General features: G+C 41.3%; 1 protein-coding gene across 3 annotated transcripts in view; it reads right to left on the reverse strand.

Moving 5' to 3' along the window:
- Positions 1 to 485: 485 nt before the first annotated feature.
- Positions 486 to 14,822, reverse strand: part of LOC121294178 (interleukin-23 receptor-like) — a 20,363-nt gene continuing 6,026 nt past the window's right edge. For 2 of the 3 annotated variants that reach the window (XM_041217791.1, XM_041217790.1), the window contains 10 exons: positions 14,723 to 14,822; positions 14,385 to 14,467; positions 13,635 to 13,842; positions 13,144 to 13,326; positions 12,456 to 12,554; positions 11,837 to 11,992; positions 5,706 to 5,834; positions 5,261 to 5,360; positions 4,754 to 4,844; positions 486 to 2,952 (listed from right to left, as the gene is read on the reverse strand). The exon at positions 14,723 to 14,822 is cut by the window's right edge and continues 60 nt beyond it. In XM_041217791.1, coding sequence (XP_041073725.1) covers positions 2,341 to 2,952; positions 4,754 to 4,844; positions 5,261 to 5,360; positions 5,706 to 5,834; positions 11,837 to 11,992; positions 12,456 to 12,554; positions 13,144 to 13,326; positions 13,635 to 13,842; positions 14,385 to 14,467; positions 14,723 to 14,822 — 1,761 coding nt within the window. In that variant the 3' untranslated portion in view covers positions 486 to 2,340. The remainder of the gene's footprint in view (positions 2,953 to 4,753; positions 4,845 to 5,260; positions 5,361 to 5,705; positions 5,835 to 11,836; positions 11,993 to 12,455; positions 12,555 to 13,143; positions 13,327 to 13,634; positions 13,843 to 14,384; positions 14,468 to 14,722) is intronic. The other variant, XM_041217792.1, reaches the window with a different exon arrangement.

The following is a 14,822-nucleotide window of genomic DNA, read 5'->3' on the forward strand; positions in this document are numbered from 1 at the left end:
AGCCAAAACAGTACGTACAAGCAGTACTAATCTGACCCAATCTGTGCTTGTCTGGAACAGGCTGCAGAGATCTGCTCCATATGGAAACACAGTACAAAGTGATCCAGCCCCACACCCTTCACTTCCTGACCAGGTCCAGCATTGATCACAACAGTAACGGCAATGAGCTCCATTCCAATCAGTGGGCTTCGGCAGCCAGATAGACTATATCCCATATATCCATTAAATTGCACACATGACTTGTTTCAATAAACACATGAAAAGGAAAACATATGCTGGCTGACCACTTTATTAGAACTTGTCCCTAAGTTCTATGGAGCATGGACTCCATAGAAGGTGCTGAAAGGTGTCTCAAGTGTAACAGGCAGTGCTGTGTGCTCCACTGCCGTTAAGGGCTCTGTCCCATCAGTGTGATGGCTCTTTTGCATTGTGGTAGAGTTTTAAGTTGCTGGATAGGCATGTCCTAGTGAAGTGGCTGCTGGGAAGTACATATCATATTCACAATACAGTGAAGTCTATGATGAGCAACATTATAGTCTAATTGTCTAACTCTCTAATGCTGATTACACTAGTTCAGAAGTGCCGACTCTTATCTATGTGCAAAAAACATAAAAAAAACTTGGTATTATAAATCAATGTGAAAAATAAAATGGAAGGAATAGCCAAAATATCTGCACAGTGAAGAGAGCAGAACTTTGTCGCTATGAGTGTGTGTGTTTTAAACTGTTGTTTTTTATCATGTTCAGAAGTGTTTACCAGTAATGCACACACACTTCACACAGGAAACCATGCTTCATTAGATCACACCTTTTACAAAGCTTGTGTCCGTTTGCATTAGGACTAATTCTAGTTTCATGCTTATTTAAAAATCGACATGTTATCAGAGGGCACTGCACTTGCATTTCTTTGGTGAAACTTGTCTTTAGTGATGTTTATGAATCACTCCTGTTGGATAACGCTACCAGGATTGATAAAGCTACAGGTTGGCAGTATTTATATCACACACGGTTTAGCTTATTAAAACTAGACCCTCACCTTTTATAATCATAGAATGTTATTCATCAGTGACAAACACGGATGAAAAGCCATCGCATTTATCGCTCCTATTCACTTTATGTATTGATGTTCTTTGAAATATAATTAATTATCTTCTGGTTTTGGTCACGCACCAAAGTTCTAGACGAAAGTTCTTATTCCACTTGATGAGTATATTATTTAGAGCCTTCTAGGTTTTAGCTGCACATACACACATATTATCAGCGTGTGAAGTCTAAGGAAACAGCTGTCAAGACTTGTTAACTACACAGGAAGGAAAACCATGCAGTTTGTTTTCATTCACAGGTGCCAACAGACCTTCACTGCTAGCTAGCTCAAGATGCTTTCAATATGCACCGTTGGTGACAGTCATTGTTAATACATCATTCAATTAGAACATATGAATTCATGTAACCATTCAGCTTGAGAGAGCCCTTTGTCCAGAAAGCTGCAGATACCAGTGCAAGTCTGGATTTACTAGGATGTCAAAAACCAGACTTCATTTCATCCATTTCCTTTACTAGAAGAGATCAAGAAAGAAATAACGTGTTCAGTCAGAATGTAAGAATTTGATTCTACTGCTGTTGGGGGCTTAAGGGGACCCCCAATTCCTCCGCCTTATTTTCTGCCTCCACATTTTTTGGCCACCATCTGCCACTGGTTACATATCAATTTGAATAAAAACATGCATATATCAAAATAGAACAGCTATTACAGAGAATACAAACTCATTATCATATTAATAAACAATATCACATAAATGCAATCATACACCACCCCTTGTTCAGAGTTAAAGGCATAAAGAAACTCTGGGTGTATTTCAAAAACATTAAACCTTGATATATAATAAGTCGAGACAACATCATTGTGCCTCATGAAATAACTGAATGTTATATAATTATTCTAACATAATATTCTACTTAGTGTAAAATTCACAATTAATGCTTAAAAGTCAAACTGCCTACAAACCATCTGCAACTGACAAAAGATTGTTATTCCTCTGATTCAAAACATGTACAACTCTGTAAGGATCCTTTACTAATCCACAGTTTCGTGATGTGAAAATCAGGTAGTGAAATATGGGAGGTCTTGTGCAGTAACTGTAGCTTTTTCTGCAGCTATTGGCTTTTCTCTTTCGTTATTTTCTCAGTGTTTAGATGAAATGTATGTTCCCCGAGTCCTTTAACCTCTTTTGGTTAGTTACAGTATCAGTCAGTTATGTATTGCAGCAGGTTGCTCAGTTGTGAGTTGCAGAAGATATATAGTTTCACTGTTTGCGTACATAGCAGCAGCTTTGCAAACACCTCAGCAGTCTCCTTCTGTGACCGGACGAACAACAAGTTGAGGGAAATAAGAGTTCACAGCAACAGGTTCCTGTGTTGAATGTCTCAGACAGTCCACCAGTGCATCTGGCAGCAATGTTTGACCCTGGTCTGAGTCTTCTGTTGGAAAGTCATGCCTCTCATTAAACTCTACCCTCTCTCTCTTCCCACGGAAGCCGGTTAAGTCGATGATTTGCGATTTGCCACCAAAGGTCACATTTATATCTCCACTTGGAAGCAAACTCCTGCTTGAAATGTCAAAAGTCCCATTCAACAGCATTGTAAATATACCACAGTCTGCTGGAGAACTTGTATTGAGTAATTCAGGCTGAAAGGTTTCTACACTGTTAAATAATTGATCTTCTCCCTGGTTTGATACCTGCGGTTGGTATCCATGATGTTCGCTGGGAGTGCCTTCAGCCTCTGGCTTTCCTGCACATTGCCATTCAATTCCCTCTGCGTATGTGTCATCAACAAGGAGAGAAGGTAATGCAGCCACCTCTTCTGAGAAGAAAATCGTTTCCTCCACTTCTGTTACTGGAGGGTCGCTGAGTAAGGAGAGCCACAAAGAGTCTGAGTCAGTCCTGTATTTCTCCTGTGAATAAAGACATGAAAAAATAATTTCTATCTACAACACACAACAAACAGTAATACTCTTCTCATTTGAAAGGAACTAAATTTAAAGGTTAGTATCAGAACGTCTATATTCATTTTGCTTTCTTATCAAATTCACCCCCATTTTTCTTGCTAAAGCTAAATCGCACGCTGTAAACGTTATGTAATTATGGGCATCCCTGCATAAATTCGCAAAACGGGCAGAGACAGTGCAAATGAGGGTTCGCAAACATTCTAACGAGATGTACGAAAGCTGCAGGCAATTGCAACACTTTTGAAAGCAAGTTTTAAAGAGACGCAATTTTCTTGTACGTTACGAGTTGTGCTCAATGCATTTTTGAGCGGAACACCCAGCCTATTTTTCCCTAAAAGCAGGGTGTACTCACAAGCCTTGAAATCAAATTTCTATGACATTTCTTGCTTCTCCAACATGTTGGGAGCAATAGACTGCCCACATGTGACACTAACCACTCCAGCTCATTCTGGGCATCTGTATAGAAATAGGAAACACACTTACTCTATTAATGTACAGGTGGTTTGTAGTTTTGCACAATTTAGCACTGCACCCCTGACTAACTTAAATAAAAAGGACAGTATACACTTGGCTTATAAGGCTACTAACGATAATACAAATTAGTGGTATAATACAAAATTTGTTGCTGGTCCTTTAAAATTCATATGAGAATTGACTGTCCTGTAAGTATTAAAGCTTGCCAATGTGGCATAATTATCTATTTTGTGTTAATTGTCTAGGCGAAGTTAATAAGTGAAGAAGAAGAAGAAGAAGAAGAAGAGCTAAAAGCATCAGTTTCCATTTTAAATAATCTTTTATTCGCATTGTATCAATGCGTGCAATGCAGCAGCATGACTGATTTTGTGTTACCATACCGGTAACCTGTACGCTAAAGTAAAAAGAAAGTGCGCTACTAGGTGTTCATTTTTTTTTTTTATTACTCTACTGTATACCGTATAGGCGTACTGTACAGTTTGATATTTTTGTTTATAATGTAATGTGTAGCACGCCCTGCCCAAAACACATTAGTGTTACTTTAGAGCAAGGGTTTATACATTTAAAATACATTGAGCACTGAATGTATGTGTGTGCGACTGTACTTTTTAAACCGACACCGCCAAATGTCGGACAAACATCCGGTTTAGCAAGGGGGTACTGCATGATTATAAAAAGCATTTTGATAGAAACACTTTTTTTAATTTAGGGGTGAAGGTGGGACACCATGATTATGGAACAGAATGCATTGTACAGACGATGTTTACATTTAACAAAAACAATGTTATTTTGATTCTTGCACCCCTGCATGTATAGACGTTATCCTTCGGTCACCCTCTGCCGCAGAAACCCACGGCTCAGCTGCTGCTATTTATTGGAGCAAAGTCGACCGACCCTAGCAGTAGAGATCTCGCTAACAAGACGCAACACATATTTAAATTACTATATTGCGGCTCTTTTCATTAACATATTTTATCTTAGTACATACAACAAAATGTTTACTTTTCTAAGTGCCGCAATGAAAATGGAAATTGTGGTGTGTTTGCGCTACGACTAGCCCATCTTAGTACACCTTCCCCTCAGCCTGTGGACCACAGTGATAGAATACCACAGAATGTCTGAGTCACAGAATAAGAGAAAGACATTTAGAAAAGCCCACTGCATCATCAAATATAGAGACATGTATGGCTAAATACTTGTTAAATCTACAATGCTATGTTTTCATGTTCCTTGAATCAAAATCAATATGTTAACCAGCAGAACAGTACATCACCTGCAATAGCTTCACCACACTACTGTTCTCAACTCTAGGGAATTCCTCAAAAACCCATTCTGGTACCCATAAGATGAATATTCTCTTGATTCTAAAATACAAACAAACATTATTATTATTATTATTATTATTATTATTATTATTATTATTATTATTATTATTATTATTATTATTATTATTATAAAGAATGATCAGGTTGTGTTATGAGTTTTTAGTGTCAGTGTGAACCGTATAAACTTTGCACAACTAACCACTGTTTAAATTTTGTAGAGCATATTTTAAAAGTACCTGATAACACAGGTATTATGTATGAGTTTTGGGGATCAGTGATAAGCAAACAATATTTATTTAGTTACTATAAAAAATTGTATATGGAAAACATTATTACTATAAAAAGTATCAAATATTCCTATTAATTTATTGAATTGTAAGACAGGAGTACTTGAACACCTTTGTTCATTTTGAGACATGTACAGTATATTACAAAACAGTTAAACAAGGATATACCTGTGTCTGATAGAATTGCAAAACATCACTATTAGTGGAATGGCTATTGAGGAGGTTACCACGACAACAATAACCATGAGAATGGTGAAATCATAGCCCTCTGGAAGAGAATAATTGGTTAGGTCATTTTTGAGCAAAAACATAAACTGCACCATTAAAGTCTAGTATTACTGAGAGTGAGGTACCAAGAGAACCACTGCTCATAGATTTGGATTTGAGAAATAGTCTATAGTTATATTACCATATTATATATATATATATATATATATATATATATATATATATATATATATATATATATATATATATATATAGGTACATTATAGTGTTTGTCTTTCTGTCAAATGGGTCTTCGGAATATCTTTGGCCACCTTTTATACATGACAGTGCACCTGTAACAGTGTGTGGTGTGTACTGTAACCCTTCTTGTCCCTCAGTCACATACCTGCCAGTTTGAGTATGATCTCCTCCCCTTTTGCTCCTTTCCCAGCGGAATTCCACGCTGTCATGTAAACAGTGTAAAGGGCCGCTGGCTCCAGACTCTCCAGCCAGTACTGCCTTAATGCAACTGAAACTAAAAGGAAAGAGGGAATGGCAGCTGGTTCCAGCAGACAATGCTGTTTTCATAGTTAGAGGCCATGCTTGCTTGCCTCCTTGGAGTTGTCACAAGGTTGGGCACAATCATTATTTGGATAGTCTAATTGTGTCGATAGGAATGGATGGAGCAATGGCAGAGCATGCTGTGCTAGCCTTTTTCAACACTCAAAACGATTCTCATGTCTTATACCAAAACCCTGGAACTGTAATGATAGTGACTGTGTGAGGAGAGGTTCTGAGCAGGGTAATGATAGTGACTGTGTGAGGAGAGGTTCTGAGCAGGGTAATGATAGTGACTGTGTGAGGAGAGGTTCTGAGCAGGGTAATGAAAGTGACTGTGTGAGGAGAGGTTCTGAGCAGGGTAATGAAAGTGACTGTGTGAGGAGAGGTTCTGAGCAGGGTAATGATAGTGACTGTGTGAGGAGAGGTTCTGAGCAGGGTAATGAAAGTGACTGTGTGAGGAGAGGTTCTGAGCAGGGTAATGATAGTGACTGTGTGAGGAGAGGTTCTGAGCAGGGTAATGAAAGTGACTGTGTGAGGAGAGGTTCTGAGCAGGGTAATGATAGTGACTGTGTGAGGAGAGGTTCTGAGCAGGGTAATGAAAGTGACTGTGTGAGGAGAGGTTCTGAGCAGGGTAATGAAAGTGACTGTGTGAGGAGAGGTTCTGAGCAGGGTAATGAAAGTGACTGTGTGAGGAGAGGTTCTGAGCAGGGTAATGATAGTGACTGTGTGAGGAGAGGTTCTGAGCAGGGTAATGATAGTGACTGTGTGAGGAGAGGTTCTGAGCAGGGTAATGAAAGTGACTGTGTGAGGAGAGGTTCTGAGCAGGGTAATGATAGTGACTGTGTGAGGAGAGGTTCTGAGCAGGGTAATGATAGTGACTGTGTGAGGAGAGGTTCTGAGCAGGGTAATGATAGTGACTGTGTGAGGAGAGGTTCTGAGCAGGGTAATGATAGTGACTGTGTGAGGAGAGGTTCTGAGCAGGGTAATGATAGTGACTGTGTGAGGAGAGGTTCTGAGCAGGGTAATGATAGTGACTGTGTGAGGAGAGGTTCTGAGCAGGGTAATGAAAGTGACTGTGTGAGGAGAGGTTCTGAGCAGGGTAATGAAAGTGACTGTGTGAGGAGAGGTTCTGAGCAGGGTAATGATAGTGACTGTGTGAGGAGAGGTTCTGAGCAGGGTAATGAAAGTGACTGTGTGAGGAGAGGTTCTGAACAGGGTAATGAAAGTGACTGTGTGAGGAGAGGTTCTGAGCAGGGTAATGATAGTGACTGTGTGAGGAGAGGTTCTGAGCAGGGTAATGATAGTGACTGTGTGAGGAGAGGTTCTGAGCAGGGTAATGATAGTGACTGTGTGAGGAGAGGTTCTGAGCAGGGTAATGATAGTGACTGTGTGAGGAGAGGTTCTGAGCAGGGTAATGATAGTGACTGTGTGAGGAGAGGTTCTGAGCAGGGTAATGATAGTGACTGTGTGAGGAGAGGTTCTGAGCAGGGTAATGAAAGTGACTGTGTGAGGAGAGGTTCTGAGCAGGGTAATGAAAGTGACTGTGTGAGGAGAGGTTCTGAGCAGGGTAATGAAAGTGACTGTGTGAGGAGAGGTTCTGAGCAGGGTAATGAAAGTGACTGTGTGAGGAGAGGTTCTGAGCAGGGTAATGAAAGTGACTGTGTGAGGAGAGGTTCTGAGCAGGGTAATGAAAGTGACTGTGTGAGGAGAGGTTCTGAGCAGGGTAATGAAAGTGACTGTGTGAGGAGAGGTTCTGAACAGGGTAATGAAAGTGACTGTGTGAGGAGAGGTTCTGAGCAGGGTAATGAAAGTGACTGTGTGAGGAGAGGTTCTGAGCAGGGTAATGATAGTGACTGTGTGAGGAGAGGTTCTGAGCAGGGTAATGATAGTGACTGTGTGAGGAGAGGTTCTGAGCAGGGTAATGATAGTGACTGTGTGAGGAGAGGTTCTGAGCAGGGTAATGAAAGTGACTGTGTGAGGAGAGGTTCTGAACAGGGTAATGAAAGTGACTGTGTGAGGAGAGGTTCTGAGCAGGGTAATGATAGTGACTGTGTGAGGAGAGGTTCTGAGCAGGGTAATGATAGTGACTGTGTGAGGAGAGGTTCTGAGCAGGGTAATGATAGTGACTGTGTGAGGAGAGGTTCTGAGCAGGGTAATGATAGTGACTGTGTGAGGAGAGGTTCTGAGCAGGGTAATGATAGTGACTGTGTGAGGAGAGGTTCTGAGCAGGGTAATGATAGTGACTGTGTGAGGAGAGGTTCTGAGCAGGGTAATGAAAGTGACTGTGTGAGGAGAGGTTCTGAGCAGGGTAATGAAAGTGACTGTGTGAGGAGAGGTTCTGAGCAGGGTAATGATAGTGACTGTGTGAGGAGAGGTTCTGAGCAGGGTAATGATAGTGACTGTGTGAGGAGAGGTTCTGAGCAGGGTAATGATAGTGACTGTGTGAGGAGAGGTTCTGAGCAGGGTAATGATAGTGACTGTGTGAGGAGAGGTTCTGAGCAGGGTAATGAAAGTGACTGTGTGAGGAGAGGTTCTGAGCAGGGTAATGATAGTGACTGTGTGAGGAGAGGTTCTGAGCAGGGTAATGAAAGTGACTGTGTGAGGAGAGGTTCTGAACAGGGTAATGAAAGTGACTGTGTGAGGAGAGGTTCTGAGCAGGGTAATGATAGTGACTGTGTGAGGAGAGGTTCTGAGCAGGGTAATGATAGTGACTGTGTGAGGAGAGGTTCTGAGCAGGGTAATGATAGTGACTGTGTGAGGAGAGGTTCTGAGCAGGGTAATGATAGTGACTGTGTGAGGAGAGGTTCTGAGCAGGGTAATGATAGTGACTGTGTGAGGAGAGGTTCTGAGCAGGGTAATGATAGTGACTGTGTGAGGAGAGGTTCTGAGCAGGGTAATGATAGTGACTGTGTGAGGAGAGGTTCTGAGCAGGGTAATGATAGTGACTGTGTGAGGAGAGGTTCTGAGCAGGGTAATGATAGTGACTGTGTGAGGAGAGGTTCTGAGCAGGGTAATGAAAGTGACTGTGTGAGGAGAGGTTCTGAGCAGGGTAATGAAAGTGACTGTGTGAGGAGAGGTTCTGAGCAGGGTAATGAAAGTGACTGTGTGAGGAGAGGTTCTGAACAGGGTAATGAAAGTGACTGTGTGAGGAGAGGTTCTGAGCAGGGTAATGAAAGTGACTGTGTGAGGAGAGGTTCTGAGCAGGGTAATGAAAGTGACTGTGTGAGGAGAGGTTCTGAGCAGGGTAATGATAGTGACTGTGTGAGGAGAGGTTCTGAGCAGGGTAATGATAGTGACTGTGTGAGGAGAGGTTCTGAGCAGGGTAATGATAGTGACTGTGTGACTGAGCAGGGTAATGATAGTGACTGTGTGAGGAGGGTTCTGAGCAGGGTAATGATAGTGACTGTGTGAGGAGAGGTTCTGAGCAGGGTAATGATAGTGACTGTGTGAGGAGAGGTTCTGAGCAGGGTAATGATAGTGACTGTGTGAGGAGAGGTTCTGAGCAGGGTAATGATAGTGACTGTGTGAGGAGAGGTTCTGAGCAGGGTAATGAAAGTGACTGTGTGAGGAGAGGTTCTGAGCAGGGTAATGAAAGTGACTGTGTGAGGAGAGGTTCTGAGCAGGGTAATGATAGTGACTGTGTGAGGAGAGGTTCTGAGCAGGGTAATGATAGTGACTGTGTGAGGAGAGGTTCTGAGCAGGGTAATGATAGTGACTGTGTGAGGAGAGGTTCTGAGCAGGGTAATGATAGTGACTGTGTGAGGAGAGGTTCTGAGCAGGGTAATGATAGTGACTGTGTGAGGAGAGGTTCTGAGCAGGGTAATGATGGTGACTGTGTGAGGAGAGGTTCTGAGCAGGGTAATGAAAGTGACTGTGTGAGGAGAGGTTCTGAGCAGGGTAATGATAGTGACTGTGTGAGGAGAGGTTCTGAGCAGGGTAATGATAGTGACTGTGTGAGGAGAGGTTCTGAGCAGGGTAATGATAGTGACTGTGTGAGGAGAGGTTCTGAGCAGGGTAATGATAGTGACTGTGTGAGGAGAGGTTCTGAGCAGGGTAATGAAAGTGACTGTGTGAGGAGAGGTTCTGAGCAGGGTAATGAAAGTGACTGTGTGAGGAGAGGTTCTGAGCAGGGTAATGAAAGTGACTGTGTGAGGAGAGGTTCTGAGCAGGGTAATGATAGTGACTGTGTGAGGAGAGGTTCTGAGCAGGGTAATGATAGTGACTGTGTGAGGAGAGGTTCTGAGCAGGGTAATGAAAGTGACTGTGTGAGGAGAGGTTCTGAGCAGGGTAATGATAGTGACTGTGTGAGGAGAGGTTCTGAGCAGGGTAATGATAGTGACTGTGTGAGGAGAGGTTCTGAGCAGGGTAATGATAGTGACTGTGTGAGGAGAGGTTCTGAGCAGGGTAATGATAGTGACTGTGTGAGGAGAGGTTCTGAGCAGGGTAATGATAGTGACTGTGTGAGGAGAGGTTCTGAGCAGGGTAATGATAGTGACTGTGTGAGGAGAGGTTCTGAGCAGGGTAATGATAGTGACTGTGTGAGGAGAGGTTCTGAGCAGGGTAATGATAGTGACTGTGTGAGGAGAGGTTCTGAGCAGGGTAATGATAGTGACTGTGTGAGGAGAGGTTCTGAGCAGGGTAATGATAGTGACTGTGTGAGGAGAGGTTCTGAGCAGGGTAATGATAGTGACTGTGTGAGGAGAGGTTCTGAGCAGGGTAATGAAAGTGACTGTGTGAGGAGAGGTTCTGAGCAGGGTAATGATAGTGACTGTGTGAGGAGAGGTTCTGAGCAGGGTAATGAAAGTGACTGTGAGGAGAGGTTCTGAGCAGGGTAATGAAAGTGACTGTGTGAGGAGAGGTTCTGAGCAGGGTAATGATAGTGACTGTGTGAGGAGAGGTTCTGAGCAGGGTAATGATAGTGACTGTGTGAGGAGAGGTTCTGAGCAGGGTAATGAAAGTGACTGTGTGAGGAGAGGTTCTGAGCAGGGTAATGAAAGTGACTGTGTGAGGAGAGGTTCTGAGCAGGGTAATGATAGTGACTGTGTGAGGAGAGGTTCTGAACAGGGTAATGATAGTGACTGTGTGAGGAGAGGTTCTGAGCAGGGTAATGAAAGTGACTGTGTGAGGAGAGGTTCTGAGCAGGGTAATGAAAGTGCTGCTGGTTACAGAAGCGTGCATGTCTGGTTCGGCTCATGCTTTCCTCTTTGTGCTTTCCTTCCTGTTTGGCTCACAGTGCAGCAGCAGTAGTCTATAGATATTAATAGCTGGTGGCTGATGCTTCAGAAGCTCAGCCTTGTGCTTGTGTGGTTTAGGAAGAGGTGACTTCACAGCTCTCTCGCACACAATTCTCTGTTTTTTAGCAGCTTGCTTTTTCAATGCATTCCTCCTGATAAACACACATAGGTTAGACATTGATGGGACCTTTCTCCACAAATGCACCTATTACTGAAGCCAGGCCTACAATGACACTCAGCATGTCCCTTTCCACATCATACTTTGACTCCCTGTGGTAAAATTATCCAACCATGAATTGGTCATTTTTAATATGTGGTGTTGCCACTGTTAAAAACTAAAGGAGGAACATCATAAGGCAAAAAATAATAGCCATTGAGGTAACAGACACTTAATAACTAGCTTACTAATGAGAAAATGGAGTTTCTCATTTGTTACTGCTAATATGACTTGTTTATTTTACAGTATTAAAGCAGTTTAACACTGTTTCTGAGGCACACTTATTACGGCATAAACTGATAAAGCCTGCCACCTAGTGGAATGAAAAATATTTACCAGACTCATTGGACGTTGTGAGCAGCTGGTCCCTTACATACAGTATCTATTTAAAGAAAAGTGGTGTGTTTTGTTTTGACCATGCTTTCCCTATGCTTTACTAGTACTAAATTGTGCTTTTCTCATAATATTTTACACTTCTGGTTTATAAGGGAAAACATATTGTTTCAGGAGTCATGGGCTACTTACCATTTCTAAAGTATGTTTCATCAGTGCCTTTCTTCAGGTATATCGTGTAGGTTTTGATAAATCCTCTCTGAAGATGTACAGGAATGTCTTCCCACTTGATAAGTGCTCGTTTCTTTTGAGTTTCAACAACTGAAACCTTTGGACCGGCTCTTGGTTCTGAAACAATGTTCAACAATAGGCTTTCACTTGTTAAATAAATCACACTTTTTCCAAGTTCAGTGTTCTTCTGAAAATCAACCACAATAATATACTAATATTGTTAAATCAGGTTTAAAATGATTTAAAATTATATAAATATATCTGTGTGGTCCTGGTGGTTAAAGAGAAGGGCTTGTAACCAGGAGGGCCCCGGGTTCAAATCCCAGCTCAGCCACTGACTCACTGTGTGACCCTGAGCAAGTCACTTAACCTCCTTGTGCTCTGTCTTTCAGGTGAGACGTTGTTGTAAGTGACTCTGCAGCTGATGCATAGTTCACACACCCTAGTCTCTATAAGTTGCCTTGGATAAAGGTGTCTGCTAAATAAACAAATAATAATAATGTTCTATCTATCTATTTACCTATCTATCTAGATATAGATAGATAGATAGATAGATAGATAGATAGAAGCTCAAACTCACCCAACTCCTTGGAATATGCTTCAGCTGTTGCTGGTTTACTTTCTCCATTTGAATAAATTGCATACAATGAAATGTGGTAACGAGATCCTGAGACCTTAGCTGAAAAGCAATTTGACATTTAATGTTTAAAAGTGCTTGTTGATGGTTTGATTCAATATCGTATTCAATATAAAACCAACACCATTATGTTAGACAGAAAGCATTGCATTTTCTGTCACCTATTTAAATGACTTTTTCAAAATCTACTAAACACCTGTATTGTCACATCTCTAATTTAAAAAACAAAAACAAAAACAAAATAGAAAACAATGAAGCTAGTGTAGCTGATGTGCAATCAGTCTTGGGCCAGAAAATGCTGGAAGCAGACCTCTGTGTGCTCTCTCAGTGTTAGTACCTGCATGCTGGAATCAGACCTCTGTGTGCTCTCTCAATGTTAGTACCTGCATGCTGGAATCAGACCTCTGTGTGCTCTCTCAATGTTAGTACCTGCATGTTGTTGTATGTAATTGTAATAAACAGTGTCTTCAAATCCCTCAGAAAAGACTTTGCAAATTAAACAAGGGGTTCCACCAACATTTTCACTTTCTGCTTCACAGAAATATTCCTGGATTTGTCAAAGTTCTATGAGAAATCATTACAGTACAGTATATGGTAAACAATGGTAACATTACAATCTTTGTATACCCACCTTCAATGTATGTGGAGTTCTGCAAGCAAGTAACTTTTTTCCACCTCATGCTTCCATCATGCCTGTGCCACTCTGCTATGTACCAGAGCACTGATCCCTTTGTCTGGCTGGGTGCTTTCCACGCCAACAAAATTCTAGAACTATCTGCTGATACCAATTTAGTAATAATGGGTGGTGCAAATTCTATTTAAAAAAATAAAAAGTAAATTACAGCATGCATTTTCATGAAATAAAATATGTTCAGCAATTACATGTAATAGCTTCTTATTTTGTTTGTTAATCAATAGTTACATACAACTAAATGTTCACCTATTCGTTACTTATTACAATGTATTGGGCTATATGATTTCATCAAATGAGGGACATAATAAAAGCATTAATAAAAGCTTTCTTATTATAGAACAACTAATCCAAATTCCAGGTTGCAATACTGTTCTGGGTATTATTATTTTTTTGCCCAGCTCATCCAGCAAAACATATTGTAAATGTACCTTTCTGGCCAATGCTAAGCTGAGCAGCCTCTGAACTGCCCTTTGAGTTGAGGGCGGTGATATAAAGCATCTTTGTGTGTTTTGGTAGTGTAATCTGGCACTGCGTCTTGTTTGGTTGACACAAATGGCTATGGCGTTGCTTTCCATACTCTCTGTAAAACACTTCATATCCCAAAATAATCCCTCTGGAATATTTGGGAGCAAGAGGCTGAAAAACATCAAGACACAGGAAGAAAATCCCTATGTATATTTTTCATTGTAAAATAACGATTTGTGATTTTTTAAAAAAATCCTAACTATTGCTTATCACTATTGAACCAGCGGGGATTCCCTTACCTAAATGAGTTTCAGTCTGGTTAGGATTTTGAGGTCTAGCTAGAAAATGAACCAAAATCTAAGTTAAATATATTTTTGGCACGCTCACATTTCTTCTGTTGGTATATAATATTTTATTATGATCTGAGGCCAGGCCACACACAGTACAACAAAACACTAGCAAGGGGCGCAAAGTAGAAGAAGAACGTGTTGAGCCCTTTGTTGCACACAAAAAAATTCAGTCGAACAGCATCATCCTGCTGGAGAGCCCCGAAGACTAGACACAAGTATGAATTAGTAATGTGTTGAATGAGCAATATACTAAGATATGAGAGCAGAGACAGCACTTTCAAAGCATTCCTGATTGATTGTTCATTGCTAAGTATAATGTAAGAAGAAATCGAAGAACCCTGTTGAAAGGGTTTAGTGCAGTACCTTCCAGAGTATGGTTACAGTCCGGCTGCCATTGCTGTGAGTCGGGCCCATTATTCTCCACACATCCACTCTTCTACAAGGCTCTGCGAAGAGAAATCACCGAAAGATGTACACTTCTAGAAAACCTGGCATTCTTTAAAAACAGTTATCGTTACAGAACAGGCATCACTTTAGATGACAGTCTCAGTCTTACTCTGTAAAGTGTTTTCAGCAGTCAAATTATGCAAGTATTTGTGAGATGAAAAAAACACCTAATGTCATCAGCTTAAAATGATCATATATCCTGCCCTGTACTGTTCCTATCCAAGCCCGTCTACATATTAAAAGACCTGGTTTACCTGCTTCTGGGGTCCTCTCCAAGAAAGATGGGCTCCAGCCACTGCACTTCAGTTTTTCATTTGTTTTGCAGCTGCGGATCTGAAACTCATATTGAGTGAA

Source organism: Polyodon spathula, chromosome 18, assembly GCF_017654505.1.
Source record: "Polyodon spathula isolate WHYD16114869_AA chromosome 18, ASM1765450v1, whole genome shotgun sequence".
Classification (NCBI taxonomy): domain Eukaryota; kingdom Metazoa; phylum Chordata; class Actinopteri; order Acipenseriformes; family Polyodontidae; genus Polyodon; species Polyodon spathula.